At 44.7% G+C, this 17,430-nt stretch overlaps 1 protein-coding gene across 1 annotated transcript in view; it reads right to left on the bottom strand.

The window, feature by feature from the left end:
• The window catches only part of NSUN2 (NOP2/Sun RNA methyltransferase 2), a 28,983-nt gene extending 11,758 nt beyond the window's left edge, over window positions 1-17,225 (bottom strand). The window contains exons 1-9 of the mRNA XM_082454381.1: window positions 16,920-17,225; window positions 16,660-16,817; window positions 15,392-15,496; window positions 10,028-10,133; window positions 7,678-7,749; window positions 6,809-6,893; window positions 5,681-5,873; window positions 3,515-3,589; window positions 2,247-2,377 (exon numbers count right to left, since the gene is read on the bottom strand). Of these exons, the coding sequence (XP_082310507.1) occupies window positions 2,247-2,377; window positions 3,515-3,589; window positions 5,681-5,873; window positions 6,809-6,893; window positions 7,678-7,749; window positions 10,028-10,133; window positions 15,392-15,496; window positions 16,660-16,817; window positions 16,920-17,027 (1,033 nt within the window). The 5' untranslated portion in view covers window positions 17,028-17,225. The remainder of the gene's footprint in view (window positions 1-2,246; window positions 2,378-3,514; window positions 3,590-5,680; window positions 5,874-6,808; window positions 6,894-7,677; window positions 7,750-10,027; window positions 10,134-15,391; window positions 15,497-16,659; window positions 16,818-16,919) is intronic.
• Between the last annotated feature and the right edge of the window lie 205 nt (window positions 17,226-17,430).

The raw sequence follows: 17,430 nt of genomic DNA, 5'->3' as shown, positions 1-17,430 counted from the left end.
TGGTTTTCTCAATCAAACACTGCCCTGGGCTCAGCAGTGACTTCCTGCCAGCATTTGGGTCAGAAGCTGCCAACGCTGGCCCAGCGCGTGTAGACTGAAAGCCTATCAGCCACCCTTCCCCCAGCTGAGTCTGAGGACTTCCAGGTGGGGACCACAGCCTCTCCAGTCGAAATCCCCAGCAACTGCAGAGTACAAGGCCCAGCCAAGGCCTACTGTCTGATGAAGCCACGTCCACACATGACGCCTCTACATGACGTCTACACATGACGGAGGATGGAGATGAGACATCTACAATGTGGTCTGGAGCAACCACGTGCAGAGATGGCTGTGAGAGCAAACCCGAGACTGGAAACCCACCTGCCTGGTAAGAAAGTAATTACAGAATAGGACACTAAGAGTTAAATGTACTGTCAAATTACATCACCCACAGCCGTCCTCTTCACATGCCTTTCGAAATAAAGTACCATCAAAAATGTAGAGCTCAGACTTCCCTGGTGGCGCAGTGGTTAAGAATCCGCCTGCCAACGCAGGGGACATGGGTTCGAGCCCTGGTCCGGGAAGATCCCACATGCCGTGGAGCAACTAAGCCCGTGTGCCACAACTACTGAGCCTGTGCTCTAGAGCCTGCGAGCCACAACTACTGAAGCCCGTGCATCTAGAGCCCATGCTCCGCAAGAAGAGAAACCACCACAATGAGAAGCCCGCGCACCACAACAAAGAGTAGTCCCCGCTCGCCGCAACTAGAGAAAGCCTGCGCGCAGCAACGATGACCCAACGCAGCCAAAAATTAAAAAAATATATATATAAATAAATAAATTAATTAAAAAAAAAAATGTAGAGCTCATAACCATGCAAGGAACACTGTTCAGAAATCACGTCTTTATGTAAGTACAGCAAAACAAAGTAAACACAACATAGTAAATTCAGGTCGAAAGGACCCCAAAGGTTTAAACAATCAGAGGGCTGACCACACAGCACAGAGATCACTAGGCCACTAAGAATGGAACAGAAGCCTAGACGGTCTCGGATACCGCCTCAGGAAATGCACACCTGTTTCAACATCTGCATTTCAACTTGCTTCATACATAAGTAGAAAACTCGGTAGCATTCTATTCTGGAAATGTAGTTAGTTTGAAATTTCCAATTATTTCTGTTAAGGAGAAACTGACGGAAAGGTTAACATTTCAGCAAAAACATGAAAACATTATGAAATGTTCTTACAACCTGTCTGGCCCCTCAGTATAAAACAGTGTGATAAGACCTCACACCCATTAGGATGGTTACTATCAAAAAACAAAACAAAAAAACAACCACCACAACAAAAAAAACCCAGAAAATAAAAAGTGCTGGCAAGGATGTGGAGAAATTGGAACCCTTGTGCACTGTTGGTGGGAATATAAAATGGTGCAGCTGCTGTGGAAAACAGTATGGTGGGTCCTTAAAAATAAACACAGAATTACCATCTGGTGCAGCAATTCCACTTGTGTGTACGCACAAAAGAACTGAAGGCAGGGTCTAAAAGAGTTATTGGTACAGCCATGTTCAAAGCAGCGTTTATTCACAACAGCTAAAATGCAGAAGCAAAACCAAGTGTCCATCAACAGATTAATGGATAAACAAAATATGGTCTAAACATACAATGGAATATTTTCAGCCTTAAAAAGGAAGGAAATTCTGATATACTATATAACATGGGTAAACTTTGAGCACATTTTCTGAAAAGAAGTAAGCCAGTCAGTCACAAAACAACAATACTGTAATGATTTCACTCAAAGGAGATATCTAGAGTGGTCAAAGTCACAGAGACAGAAAAATAATGGGGGGGTGAGCAGAGGGGATACTGGGGAGTCATTTAGTGGGTCCAGAATTTCAAGGTGAAGAGCTCTGGAAATTGGCTACACAACAATGTGAATGTAGTTAACACCATCGAACTATATATTTTTAAATAGTTAAGATGGTACATTTTTAAGTTATGTAAGTTTTACCACAATTTTTTAAAAAATGCAACAGTGTGGTAAGGATCTGACATAACCTTTCAAACTTAGAGAAACAAAATGGGCAAACTGCATAATTCACGAAATACAACAAACCCATTATATAAGCATGTTTTTAATCAGGGATACCTCATTTTAGGGTTTATGGGCTAATCACACAAACGAACGTAGAAATACAGAAAAATACACTATAGCAATAAAGGTTTTGAAAAGTACATACATACTCTTATTGAAAGATCATCATGCACTTACCTTCACTCTTTTCCAGTAAAGATGCTATGACTGCTTCATCTTCAATGGGGTTTAGTGAACACGTAGAATACACCATCCTGCCGCCTTCCACTAGCTGTTCAGCGCCCCGAGTTGCAATCCGCAGCTGTAAACTAAGGGCCGGAGACTAGGTTACCCTAGGTTACCCTATGTGCCGAGCACATCCGCACGGCACATACGTCATAGGCACTGACTATAGCACATATTCATTACAAATTTTATGACAGACATAATAAAATATAAAATACTCTATGCAAGGTGAACAACTCCCATATAAAGAAAAAAATAACAACAAAAATTTTAAGATTTTAAGTGAAGTTAGAGTAACCCTATATAAGATGTTCCCTGTTTATCTAAAAAGCACCTATTTATAGATGTTGTTACTATATGTTGTTGTTACTGTTCTGTTAACCTTTCCCAACATGCCAACAAGCAAAGCATAAAGCTGATTAACAACTGAATTCAATACAGTAGCTAAATTTCACTATTAAAAAGTCTCCATACTTATAGAAATATTTGCTTTTTCTTTCCATGAGCAGTTTGCATCTCTTAGTACATTATAATCCCAATTGCCTGTTTCACAAAAACAGTAGTAAGTTTTTAACAGAGAAACAAAATTTCCTGAAGTTATTTATGGTAAATATTCATTAGTACCCTCTAGATCACCCATAGTTCTATATTTGTATAATTTTAATGTTAAGTGAAAAAAAGAAAGTAAAGCTCTGTAGACAGTACAATCAAAACAGCTATTTTAAAAATCCCTCTGCATGGAAAAACACTATAATACACCAGGCATGACAGAAATTATCTCTGAGTTATAAGAGTTTCTTTTTCCTTTCACTTCTAAGAACTTTCCAAATTTTCTTTAAAGACAACCAAAACATATTTCTGAGAGGTCAAAATGTTAAGCAAAATAATTCAACACAAAAGAACTGAAAACAGAGAGGAGAAATATTAGTAAGAAATGGTCATTTCATGGAAAACACATGTTTGAAATGTTAAAGGAAACTTTTATAAAAGGCATTCTCAATAAACGTGTACCTGAAATGTATACAATCTTCAGTTCCCTACTCTTGAGAGGTTTTAAAAACAACTACTTCTGACAAATAAGCAAACTCGCATGAAGGTGGCCATTAACATTCTGAGGCTTACGGTCAGTCAGCTGAAGCTCTGGATGCCCAGGTAATTCAACCATAAACCTTCACTAATCTCTTAGTCACACAGGGCTACCAATTACACAGTTTATTTACCCATGCAGCTGCAAGCTGTTTAAGGTGCTCCACTTTTTCCAGACGTCAATGTTTTTTCTCATAGTGCCATCTCCACTGCAAAGAAAGATATTTAAGAACTTAAAACTCTGAACCGCTAAGATGATCACAGCTTAACAAATATGTCATGTTCCAGTTAAATTACAAAACAGGTATCATTATTATTATTATAAACACCAATTAGCAAACAATCTAAATTCTCACAAGCTACAATAAACTTTCTATTTTTGTTTTGGGGACACTCTAGTACAATAAACTAATTGCACTTCAATTTCAATGCAATAAGGAAATAAAGATTTGAAAAGAACACCTCTGTCAACAAAGAGATAGTAATTTGTTTCCATTTGAAAAAAAATACTAGCAAAACTAATCTTCAGACCTAGGACACAGAACCTTTTGATCCTGCTACTTAGAAAAGAAACTTGGCTAATCAACAGTAACATTTTAATCAGAATTACGAGAATAATGATAAATTTACACTCATAAAGGATTCCCACAGCAAATTCAATTAAGCCAATTTAATTTCTTTACCAAGATTTTTCTATATATCACACTTAAACATTTTTTAATTTCTGCTTTTACTTAATGGAAATCATTTACATGTAAATTCCATAATACAGAGTTGATCAGTTAATCTTTCTGTCCACATCTAATTTTATCTACTCAGAATTTGAGTAATTCCTGTGTCTGCTGGCTTTCTCTGTAAAATTTAATTTTCCTTGATGGTCTAGTCACATGTCCTTGAGGTGAAGGGTCTGCAGGATGGAAACGTCCTATACGATATAATTGCTTTCAAATAACATCCCTTGCTTGTATGGTGGTGGCTTAAATTCTAATTCCCTCAACTTACAACTCAGAGCTCATGAGGTCACGTCTTTCTCACAGTATGATATCTGTGATCGAAAGAACACAGGGGTGGGAAAAATCAGTTTTTCTGACCCAAAGGAAAACTAAAAAGCTGCCATCTAAAAAGAAAGGAACGTAGCTCATGACCTATTTCAATTTTTTGAAGGAGAATTCTTTCGGTATTTGACAGGCAGTCACACTCAGTGCTAATGAGTTCTGCCACCAGCAGTAATCTGCCCCTTGTTTAAATAAGACAGGATTTAATTCCGATGTGTCATATTTAAACACTGTGTTTAGTGCTAACAAAGTTCTGTGGCAGCATTTGTACTATGGTCTCAACAAAGTCATGTGTTCAGAAGGTATTAAACGTGTGACACCAGTGCCTATGTCACTGCCTCCAGGAAATTAACAGACATTTTAAGTTTTATTCTCTTCTTTTTGGAAAAACTCAGTTATTCAGCTATGCCATGAAATTCTTTTATAGGTAAACCCAAAAAATCTATTGTAAAATTTCAAGAAAGCTATGTGTACAAATACAGATGAGTTTCCCAAAGGTTGGAACCCCTGGGTTTCTCTGTGCTACATAAGATTCACCATAGAAGCCCAATGTGATCACGTATTATCCTATGACAAGTATCCTACATACTCACCGGAAGTAAGCACAAGCAAATCGCTCCCGGCACTAACATCCTGAAATGCCTGTTAACGAGGCTTTATGATGACGCTGCTTGCCTCTCAGGTATCTTCTTCGTGTCCCTTTTTAAGACGATCAAAACCACCCCCTTGGGCTTCCCTGGTGGCACAGTGGTTGAGAATCTGCCTGCTAATGCAGGGGACACGGGTTTGAGGCCTGGTCTGGGAAGATCTCACATGCCGCGGAGCAACTAGGCCCGTGAGCCACAACTACTGAGCCTGCGCGTCTGGAGCCTGTGCTCCGCAACAAGAGACGCCGCGATAGTGAGAGGCCCGTGCACCGCGATGAAGAGTGGCCCCCGCCTGCCACAACTAGAGAAGGCCCTCGCACAGAAACGAAGACCCAACACAGCCAAAAATAAAAAAATAAATAAGTAAAATTAAAAAAACAAAAAAACAAAAAAAACCACCCCGTCTGATCTCTTTGTTCTGTTTATCACTAAAATTGAGTTTCTGTCTTCTGATTTACGCTCACAGTGTCTCTCTCTTCAAACCAGGTGCCACAAGCTTCATACCTGCAATTGCATGCGTGCCGTGTGCAGATTCACTTTAGACTATATCTGATCTGGTTTTGAGTGGACTCTGGGCTTTCTGGCCTCTGAATCGTACCTGCAAGGGACGTCACATAAGATGCGGTCGTAGAAGAGAGCCTCCTTCTTCCCGTTCACATCCACCTGGAGCCGAGGGATGCAGGAGGCGTCGTGGTTGACCACCATGATGCAGGGGCTGCCCAGCCGCTTGGCCTGGTGCACAAGCAGGTAACAGCGCTTGTTGTCCACGTCATTCGCGATGACAAACCCCTCTGGGAACGCAAAGCTGTGCGTCAGGTGAAGGGTGGCGTAAGTGGAGCAATTTCCTGAAATGCGCAACCTCTAGGTGGGCAGGTGAGACGGGCAACTGAGCAAACTTAAGACCGAGCTTCAGATTTGCTAGAACTAGGGACGTGGTCCAGAAAAAGGAACCAGGTGGCTCGGCATGGATTTTACAGTCACTTAAAATGTCAAAACTTCAAAATTCATCTGTTCAACAATTATTCACTTTGTACCAATTACTGTGGCAAAAGTAACGTTTCCATTATTAACTATTAACTAAAAAGGAGGGTGAGGGGAGAAAGATGTAGAAAACAACGAAATCCCCCAACAAGTGTTTAAAATAGTGCACATGTGCTGGGCCTCCATTCTAGACTCTGCGAATCCGCTTCCTGGGGAGGGGCTGAGGCTCCTGAGGGTCAACCCGCTCCCTGGGAGGCTCTGACCTTCGCAAACTTACATAACGTCCTCCAAGTTCAAGACAGATGTCCCATTTCGTATGTGATGTCTGGTAATGTCACAGAACTTACCTATTAAATGGCGGTGGGATTTGAACCTGGGGAGTATGACAGCAGCTCTGAACAACTACACTCTCCTGCCTCTCACACAGGTAGTAAACAGTCAAAAGGAAACAAAAACCCCAATGTGAGACTGTTACTACTGAAAACTCAGAGGGCAATCTACCTACTGTGGCTTTAAAAAGAAACACCACTTGCTTTTATAGAAAATACACGGAATCCTAAAGTAAAGGCCCTCCCCACAGTGCCCGTGCGGGTCTGGGGACACGTGATAGGTGTGCACAGCATCCAGCTCTGCTTTCAGAGACACGGAACCCATCTGCCTGATGCCTCCTGTGTTACGCTCTTTTCCTTGGCTACAACCCACCAAAGTAGCACCCCTACCCTTCAAACACCAGCCCAGTGCATACCTGGGAAAGGCACGCTCATGTCGGCATGCAGCATCTCGATGAGCTGTGTGGTCTTTGATCCAGGTGCTGCGCACATATCTAATATCTACTGAAAAGCAAGAAAGTGTCTGATGTTCTTCTTTTGATAAATCAATCATTCTACATTTAATTTAGAAAGACTTAAAGTTAGTTTTTCATTTCTATTTCACAACCCAAACACATATATTTATAGAATGAATCTATAGCATGTTATATTGAACTTCCAGGAGTCTAATATTATATAATGTCCCCAAACCACAGAAGGATAAAGATACTTACTCCACAGGGGATAGGAACAAAATGGCACTAGACACCAGCGAAAGCAATACATTTAGGGATGATGAGTAAAGATGCTAAGTGCGAGAAGCAGTATAACAAGATGCTACGAGGCAGGGCTAGCGGGGTTCAAGTCTCAGCTCAGTCACTGATGACTAGTTTGTGACTTCAGGCTCCACTTTTCTTTGCCTCCTTCCCCTCATCTGGAAAAACGGGGACAGCGATAGCATCTACCCTCACAGGGATATGTGGATAATAAAGTGAATCAATCCACAAAAAGAACTAGAGCAATGCTCAGCATTCAACAAGTCCTCAATACACGTTCACTATGACTTTCAACCGATTTAGTCAATCAAGAACACTGAAGATCGTCTGAGTAGTAAGTAAAGAAACTGAGTTGTAAAAATTGCAAAAAGAACCTAAAATAAAATATATGTCATTCTCCACTTTACCCAAGGTGAAAAGGAAAACAGAAATGACTGACTATATAAAGAAAAAAAGGTCTCAACAAAACAGAGAGACACAAACACTGATAGTAGCCTACCCACCAGAATTTTCTATTCAATGCACAATACCTTATGGTGAGGGTGAGCATTAAGCAACAGTGGTGGAATCATGCTAACGGCTTCTTGACGACTGATGTTTCCCTTAGAAAATAAAATTTTTTAAAAATCAGCAATGGCATTAAGAAAGGCAGAAAAAAATTAATATTGGGCGTTATTTCCAATGCAACAGGAAAATACCATATAATTATCCACAGAACACAAAAGTTAGTACTATCACATAGTAAGTAAGACAGATTTTTATACTAGTGGATAAATGGTTGCTACCAAAAGACTAAGTAAGGATGCCCGTTAATATCAAAACAACATTAGAATATTAGAAATTCAAGTATAACACGAGCACAGGACAGGACAAAAATCTCTGTCAGAAGTTTCACAGCTGAAACTGTAAGTTCTATTTCTTAGTTCTCCTGTTTCCAGAACAGCCCACGCCTGCTTTGTATTCCTGAGAACTGTCCCCATCAACCACTGCCCCCACGTTTCCTGTGGAAGAGAGAGAATAATTAAAACTCCTCACTAAACCAACCATCCTCTAGATCTTCACTCATGGGTCAGGACATCTGTTAAAATGTGCAGCTGTTCAGATTCAGACAAAGTTTCTCAGTGAAATCCAGCACTTGTGTCAATCACAACTCTATTTTAACAGCTTAGGACTAAACACTTAACAAAAAGCCAAAACAGCATCAGCTGCCAGGAGGCTTCTGCTTCTTTACAACCTGGGGCCCCTGCCCTGGAAAGGTTGCCCAAGCAGCCATCACTCATCTTACACCGGCGCCCCTGACTGTCAGAACCTAAACACAGGCCTCCACTCACACCTGTTCCTTTCACCTCATGGGTTTCCGGCCAGCACTGCACCTGAGAGGACTGAACAAGGACTGCCGCGCCAGGGGCACGGACCCCAAGTTCTGCGTTACACCTGTGATTCTGATGAGGCTGCCTTCTGTTTTCACCCGAGCTGTCATTCAGAGCATTCACGTAGGACGAGGATGTCAGGCCCTTGGCTGGACACCCCAGCAGGTGGTCCCTTGATTCATGGACACTCTTTGCAGCCAACTTCGAACAACCCAGGGAGTATTGCACCCTGCTGACTCCTGATCAAAAATCTGGACTGGTTCCCGACAATACACGCCACCAACACTAAACTCCAGTGTCCTCTACCTTTCAAAGCTGCCCAAACCCAGCTCTTTATGACCTACCGGACTGTGTATCCCTCCATTCCCCACAAACCCTCTGCTCTGTTGAAGTTCGAGCCTAGATTGCTCTCTAACACATCCACGCAGATTAAAAGCCGAGCCAGAGAACCCCTCCTTGTATGAGCCCGAGCACAGAGCCGGGCCCGTGGTGGTGCTCAGCTCTGTTTACTTCTTACCAGGGTGGGGATGGGGGTGGGAAACCAGGCAAGCGGAGCCCAGGTTGCCAGGTTACCAAGCTGGACACAGAGCCCCAAGGGGGGACAGCTCTACCCTGGACTGAGTAGCTACTAGAACGGAGCGAGGTGAAAGGTTTCTAAATTGGTTATGGCTTCAAGGCAAGAAACATGGGAAGCACGATAGTCCTGTCAGCTGGATACAGAAGCTCAGAGGTGACACACAGAGGTTTCCTTGGCTAGAAAAAGGAGATTAGAAAATAGGAAGGGGCAGCTTCTGATTTTAAATGTGAGACTATTAAGAATGCCAAAAAAACTGAAAGTAAACTGCAAAGCTTACAACATCCAAATTTTATGGGCATTCACTCAATCATGCGTTACACACGGGAACAGCTATTTTGTTGGGGAAGACGTGATGCTAAAGGTTAGAAGTTCAGTGACGGAACCGCAATCAGGGAACCTGGGATGGCTGCGGAGCCGAGAGGGCGAAGGCGAGGTCGCTTTACAAGAACCAAAGCTGTCGTATTTAGGTCTTGTTTGTCTGTCCAGCAAAGGTGGGGTAAAACACTTTAATAAAATACACACGGCCGTGAGAACATATGACTTTCTCCACGGGAAAGGCACGTGGCACGCGCACCTCGGAAGGATGTGAGAGCAGACAGGGCAGCTGCTCCAGAGCGAGGCCCATGGAGCAGGGCACTGTGCCCACCCCGGGGCTGCGGCCACCCCAACCCGGAGTGGCCAGAAACAAGGAGCCGTGCCGGCATCTGTGGCGGTGCCCGCCGGACGTTTCCCGGTCAGAGGAGCCACACGAGAGAGCAGCTGCGTAAGTTACCAGAAATTCAGGGGGCGACACACACTTCAGCGGGTCTTCTCCGGGCCTCGGCCACCTCACCACTCCCAGTGGCACGTATGGTTAAAATAAAACTATGGGACTGATACTGAGGCCCATTTAAAGTTTCAAGGGAACCAGCAAACGTAGAGGTATCTACTCACAGATTCAGTTTCGCTAACCAGAAACTGGTGAAACTTTTCCAATTGTGGAGACTTTCTCAAGATTTTTCGACTTAAGTTTGTGTGCCAGGCAAGTTCTTCAGGATACCTGACCGAAAAGAAAGCAAAACATTTATGGGTTATGTTAAAGCGGCCTCTTCACACTTCTTGCTTATACAGGTCATAAGCCAAACGAGACACCCAGCTGTGTTCCGGCCGCTCAGGCCCGTGCTCGCGTGACGGCCGGCAGCACTGTGAGAGCTCTGGGACACAGGGGCGCACTGTCGCTGCCCCGTGGCCCCGGCACAGGCGGCCTGGGCGCTCTGAGAGACACACGCACACGACGCCACTGAGAAGTTATGGTGACGCACGTCCACGATCTGATGAAATGGGAGACTCCCACCCCGCTGCTCTCCACTGTGGTGAGCTAACGTAACGGCACGGAGGCCAACAGAGGACACAAGGTGACGAATTACTTATAAAGTGCAGATCACACAGAATCAAAGTAATGCCGTAGGGCGGGTATTAGACTGTTTGACAAACATTTGATTACCATCTTTTTAACTATATTTTTCACTATTTCCAAAACAAACCAGTCCAATAACGTACTGAAATGTTTTACATACCAAAAACCCTTGGACATCACCAATGCATTAACTTGAGCTCCTAGGTTGCTACTTATACAGACCTAAGAATGAAGCTTCTCCTGCCATTTCTGGGAATATATTTGAACCGTCTACAAATCACGCCATCACTGATTAGGAAGTGTGTGCTTTCTCATCGCAGCTTGCACCTGCCCACCCACTGAGCTCCAGCTGCACAGGTCAGTACACGGATAGGACACATGGGGCCACGCTCAGCATAACGTGGCACTCGGTGACAAATCATACCGAACTCACTGTTAACTCTGAGGTACAATAATGAGCTCAACTTAACAATGCAGGGTTACAATGTTTCCACGTGTCAAACTGCAGCTAAGGTGACAGCCATGAAAATGAAGCCGGAACGTCTGTAAAACAACACATCTGACTGCTTTGAAACTCTGATTATTTGACAGACACAAACTCAGGCTTAAGATCTGAAGACACTGCTCAACTGTCATGTTATCATGAGATACATTTGAAAAATACTTTCCACCAAATAATGAAGATTAAACTGGCTGAATCTGTTCACAGCCACCCTCCAAATGTCCTGGTGTTTTGTTTCTATCTCATATGCCTGTTTCTCTCTTCAATATTTAACCTGTTTCAAATATACAGAACCAAAATGCAATCATACTTATCAGACAATTCCAAAAAGTTTAGCTTTAAATACTCCCTTTGGCCTCACTAGAGGTGAATGGCAGCGATTCACGCACGTTGGCTCCAGCTGTAGAACTGAAGAAAACCTGCTGCCCCACTGCTACCTTTGCTGATACCCAAACGTCTACTGGCAACCCTAAATTGTCTGTGACTGATGACGGCACACATGCCAGTTACTACTTTACCAAGTCACCAAACACCACTAATTTGAATGCTGCCTGCCACTATTTATTGTACATTGCTGAAGTTTCAGTTTCAAATAGAGACAGCAGTCTCTAGATATAACTTGAGGGAATATTTCCTTATGTGCCTTACAGGTTGAATTTCTAGTAGTTAAAATATAAATTTACTATTGTAAGAATAAAATTTGATTGTAAGTTATTATGATTGTGAAAGCTCTTACTCTTATGAGAAAAATATTTAAGAAGTTTTAGACAGTTAAATACAAAGACAGACAATTAAAATGAAAATGTATGTTTCTTATGTAGCTTTAGGAACAACTCTTTTGAGCTAACAAATGTTTATGAAAATCTTCACGGATTTCAACATCAAACAATCTTAAAAAACTGTATTTAATTTATAGTTATGTAATTCAGATTTAGCTCCTGAGTCTTTAAAGTCCTATTTGCAAACTTGTCGTATCTTTTAAGGATAAATTAAAAGCACCACTGTCCCCTTTGTCCCTAAAAAATTCTTAAGAGAAACAGTCTCTAAATATATACAACACCTATGATAAATCATCTTCAACCCAGACATTTAAAAAGAACACAAACAGCATGACAATAAGGTGTGTTCTCAACAACTGTCAAAACAAGGTCTCTTAAAAAATGCTTTAGGATAATTCCTTACAGCTCCTAGTCTATGAAAAGTAAGGATAAAAATGAAATCTGCCCAAGCTATAAGTCCTATACATAACATTCCTTCTAGAAAACCTGGTTCCCAAAAACATTTCTCCTATATTACATCCCACTATGTACCAAAAAGTTAAAAGAATACATGATCTATTTCTGCATTTTGAACAATACAGAAAACCACCAGAAGTATTTTAAGTTTCTGCTTGACTTGCTTACTGATTTATGGGTTTCCCACACTTGACAAGTGAATTTGATTGATTAAATGTTTATACAATAAAACTATCACACAACTGTCACTGATAATGGGAAAAGGGTGAATATCAGGAACCCAAATCTTACAACGTGCTGCTCCCACCCTTCAGCCATGTTCAGAAAATCAAAGCAAACAGTAACGTGCAGAGAAAGCCTGGCAGCTACTGGAGTGACTCGCTGTGTTCTTCACCCACAGAGCACCTGCAGAGCCTTTCCTACAAGTCTGGGAACTCACTGGTCCTGTACCCACACCCAAAATTCAAAAATCGAGAGCAAAAAATAGCTGTTAAATGTTCAATGAGCTGATTAAACAAAAGTATGACCACAGTTTGCAGAGAACAATAAAAATAGTGAGACTAATTCCCGTACTTGTTGGAACTGTGGAGGAAAATTCCATAAGGACAGGCCCAGATAAAAGGCACCTCTTTCCCACAGGAGCATGCTGAATTTTCAGCTCCTCTTACTGCCCAGACGCAGAGGACGGTCAGAGACCGCTGCATCTGAAAAGCCGCACCTCTGAACATAAAGTTGAAGGAATAAATGTTTTCAGGTGATTGCGAGAGGCAGCAAATGCAGGCAAGATTACTAGAAATAGAAACGTGCACAAAGACGACCTTAAACCTGCTTCTGGAAACATCAGATGACCCCTACTTAAGTGCCAGGACATCAGTCACATCTCCAAACCTCGGCACGGAAAGGTTAAGTCTGTAACCCAGGGCCTCTGAGAGGAGCAGCGGCTCACCGCGCGAAGGCTGCCTCACTCGGCAACGCTGCAGGCACAGCAACTGGAAAACATCTTCCTTGTCCACTGGCCTCAGGACAGCAGACGTGCAGTGAGTGACCACCAACAGCCACCTAGCACCTGAGTCCTTTCCCTGTCCTCTAACAGTCAAGCTTTTAAACTCTGACTAAAATCACTTAACGAAGAAACCATCATGAAATTTTCTGGCTTAATACTGAAGGTTTAGTCCTGTGTCCCAGAAATGCATTCTATAATGGTGACATCTGGTTTCGATCTGATTTCACCATCTGGCCATGCAGCATTCATTCTAAAGGTGGATGATGTGCACATCTGTGATACAGACACTGAAAATCCAAACGGCCAACAAAAGAATGGAAGCAAGCAAATCCACAGCCCATGATTAATGAGAACCTGACCTTGGTTTGTGATCACTAAAGGGTATCACAAGGGCAAAAATGAAAGATAACATCAAATACTTGAAGAGTCAAAGTTCCAAAAGTTGCCAGGAAATGCTGGTTAAATTCAGCGTTTTATGGCAATCATTTAAAATGTGGTGTTGTTGTTTTGTGAGAACTCTCAATACCTCAAAGTTGATCATCTGAAATGTGGAACTACAGCAATTTAACGACTTTTCTGTTTATAAATTAGTCCAGGGCTTGGCATTCCTATGGTTTGTGCTCAAGTACTCCAGACATTTTACGAGACAGAAGGGTCTGCCTTCACACATCTGAGCCCTGAACTGGACCCTGAGAAACAAGTAAGCCACAGGACACCTACAGGACAGTAAGATAAAAGGGCGGTGAGCAGAGAGGGCAGGAGTGTGCTTGGGCCCTGGAGACAGCAGACACACAGGACGGCTGAAGCGGTCTTTCTGAGCCCTTGCCAGGTGAAGGGCTATGATGTGATTTCTAGTCATGTGATTCCTACTCTTTCATTTTTTTAAAATAAATTTATTTATTTTATTTATTTTATTTTTGGCTGCGTTGGGTCTTCGTTGCTGCGCGCGGGCTTTCTCTAGTTGTGGCGAGCAGGGGCTACTCTTCGATGTGGCGCGCAGGTTTCTCCTTGCGGTGGCTTCTCTCGTTGCGAAGCACGGGCTCTAGGCACGCGGGCTTCAGTAGTTGTGGCTCACGGGCTCAGTAGCTGTGGCTCACGGGCTCTAGAGCATAGGCTCAGTAGTTGTGGCACACGGGCTCAGCAGTTGTGGCTCGCGGGCTCTAGAGCGCAGGCTCAGTAGTTGTGCACACGGGCCTAGTTGCTCCACGGCATGTGGGATCTTCCCGGACCAGGGCTCGAACCCGTGTCCCCTGTGTTGGCAGGCGGATTCTTAACCACTACGCCACCAGGGAAGCCCCGATTCCTACTCTCTTGTATGACTTTCGGTGGTGTTGAGTAGTCCGAAATGAAGTCACAGGGACCAGTGTGAATCTCCGTGGTGACTGTTCGGAAACGTCCGGTATTTGGTAACGTCCTCAGAAAGACAGCGAGGGAACAGAAGGGGCGACAGATAGAGAAGAGAACCCCGGGTGCGTAACTCTTTAAAACACTGAGACAGTGGCTGGAAGGCTCATCGTCCCGGGCCCTGATGCTCCAAGGCCGAGGAGCTGCTTCAGAAGGACAGAGACGCTGCTGGGGGCGCCGTCAGAGCAGACGGGGACTTCCCGCTCGCTCACACCCCAGGAAAGGGGACCAACACTCATGCTGAGACGCCTCCTTCGTCACCCCCTTCCTTCCCTCAGGTGCATGACTACCTTCTCTTGTGTAGTGTGGTGTGTACAATAAACCGAGTGAGTCACAAAATGAATATCGGCTACCCTCCGTGTTATCTCCCACGCCGTGATTCTTACCTGGCCTAACCGCTGGGCCCTGCAACAAAACATTAAGTCTGCAATGCTTCTGACATGAAGACAAGGGGTGTAAATGGAAATGGTGGAAATGGTAACGTCAAGGAAGGAAAAAGGCTGGACTGACTTGGAAAAATTAACTGAAATCAAGACTTCAATACACTACGCTGCAAATCACATAGGAAAACTTGCACACCAGCGTGAAGTAACAGCGATAAAAAAAAAGCCCTGGGAAGAAGAACTGGAGAATGCCCGGAAAGTATATTCAGGTTCTTTCACGCCAACAGCAAACGCACTACCAAGAAATACATTCAAGTGAGAAAGATTAAAACCCCAGAGAAATACCCAACAGGATGAAGCCTCGTTATACCTACCAACTCAGGGGCTGTGGAACTTCAACTTTCTGCCCGTCCACCTCCAGGTCCTCCAGTTCCTTGAAATACTTGTTCTTTAAGCAATGGAGAATCTCTTTTGCGTGGCTATTAAAAAGTAAGCAAGTTTCAAATCCATCTGGAACGCTAATTTTATAAATTTTATCTCTTTGCAAATTCAAGATTATGTTTTAAAGCTAAAACTATCGTTGTGTGGAGAGAACACATTCTTTAATTACTGCCTTTTTAATCTATTCTTTCAAAGCTTAAACAATCCTCATTGTCTGACCACTAAAAGATGATAAACTAAACACAATACTACTGCACTCCTTCCCTCCTAAATATTCCTCGAGTTCCATTTTCACTTGCAGGTCATCTTCAAAAGGTATAACTGAAACCATACCCTGTAACTTACACACTCAAGGCCCATAAGGCAAAACACAGTGATTAACTGAGACCTCTAAGCTTGTTTTGCAAAACACCAGGGATGTGCAGACATGGAGACAACGTGCTAAAGGCCCCTTCACGTGGCACAAGCGCGTTTAGCGACTAAAATAACCCACGGTAAACTTTAGACATCACAGGCTGAAAATCCACCACATGTAACAGACGGAACGCCCCACCCTGAATTTGCACATGTGACCCATAAACAGGCAGGAAGGACAGAGAACCTGTAGGGAACTCTTGAAACTCACCCCAACTTTCCACCCATCATTTCCGAGCGCCCTCCTCCTCTTACTGCCCACCTCCAAGATAAATACCCCACTCAACAGCTGACGGGGAGAGCCGAGCACTGCCTCCTGTCTCCTTGCTTGGCTGCCCTGCAATAAAGCCTTTTCACTTTCTGCAAAAGCCCCTTGCCTCGGTATTTGGTCTCTGTGCAGCGGGCAATGGGCGCGCACTTGCTCACCTACACGACTACAAAAAAAAATTTTTTTTTTAAAGGAAGAGAACACTGTACGTTTCACTTAAAACTCGGTAATGTCACAAATTCTCATGTGTTCCAAAGGGTGGGCATCCTCAACTCACGAATTCCCAGGAGTCAACCCTTTCTCAGGCTGCATTTTCCTTTCTCACACTGGCCTCCCAACTTGCAATCCCTCCTTTCCCTATGACGTAGGACACTTAGGCTCCCTCCTCTCAAGGCCTCCGGGGTCTCGAATCCGCACCGCTGACGTGCGCTTCTTGGGGGAAAAAATAACACCCGCGTTTTCAACCTTGGGCATGCTAACCCCAACTTTCCAGGAAATACGAAAAGCCTGACCCCCTACCTTTTGTAACCCGTAATTCTTAGCGTGGCCGGGAGAGGCTCCCTGAGCGCGTCCATGAACTGGTCCCACTCGCCTTCGGGCACGATCTTGAGCTCCTGATAGTAGTGCTCGAACAGCTTGTTCTCCTTGACTATCTCGGGGTAGCCGCCTTCCCAGCCCTGAGAAATAAGAAGGACGTGTGCCCGGGGCCGAGGAGCCCCCCCTTCGGCGCCTCGCAGGCCTTGGGATCGGGGAGGCCCCCGCGGGGCCCCGGCTCCTACCGCCCCTCTGCGCTTCCCGCCGTCCTCGGCGCCGTCCTCCGCGCTCCCGGGTCGCTGCTGCTGCTGCTGCTGCTGCTGGAGCCGCCGGACCCGCGACCGCCGCCCCATGGCCCACGCGGCAGCACACGCCGCCCGCACACAGCGAGCCGCCACCCTCAACCGCGAGCACTTCCGGGCTGCAGCTCGAGGACCCCGCGGGTCCGCGCCTGCGCCTCTCCCGGACCTGCAGGACCCTTCAGGAAACAAGCCAGAGAGCCGAGACCCGTGCTCCAGGAAAACGACGAGCAGGAGGAGCCGGGGACAGCCCTGAGTGGGAGAGTGGCTCTAGAGAGCAGGCCGAGAGACGCCTGCTGGCCGAGGGCCTGGGTTTCCGCGCGGGCTCAGGCGGCGATGCGGACAGCCCGAGGTCACGCGTGCGCACCACGGCGACGGGGGGGGGGGGGGGCGGAGCGGGCCCGGAGTGGGCGGGGCTCTAGCTTGTGGGCGGGGCGGGCGGCAGGCCCGCCTCCCG

Source organism: Balaenoptera physalus (genome assembly GCF_965194825.1).
Source record: "Balaenoptera physalus genome assembly, chromosome: 3".
In the NCBI taxonomy this organism is placed as follows: Eukaryota; Metazoa; Chordata; class Mammalia; order Artiodactyla; family Balaenopteridae; genus Balaenoptera; species Balaenoptera physalus.
The sequence above is the reverse complement of the archived record's forward strand: the minus strand, read 5'-3'. Positions and strand labels throughout refer to the sequence as shown.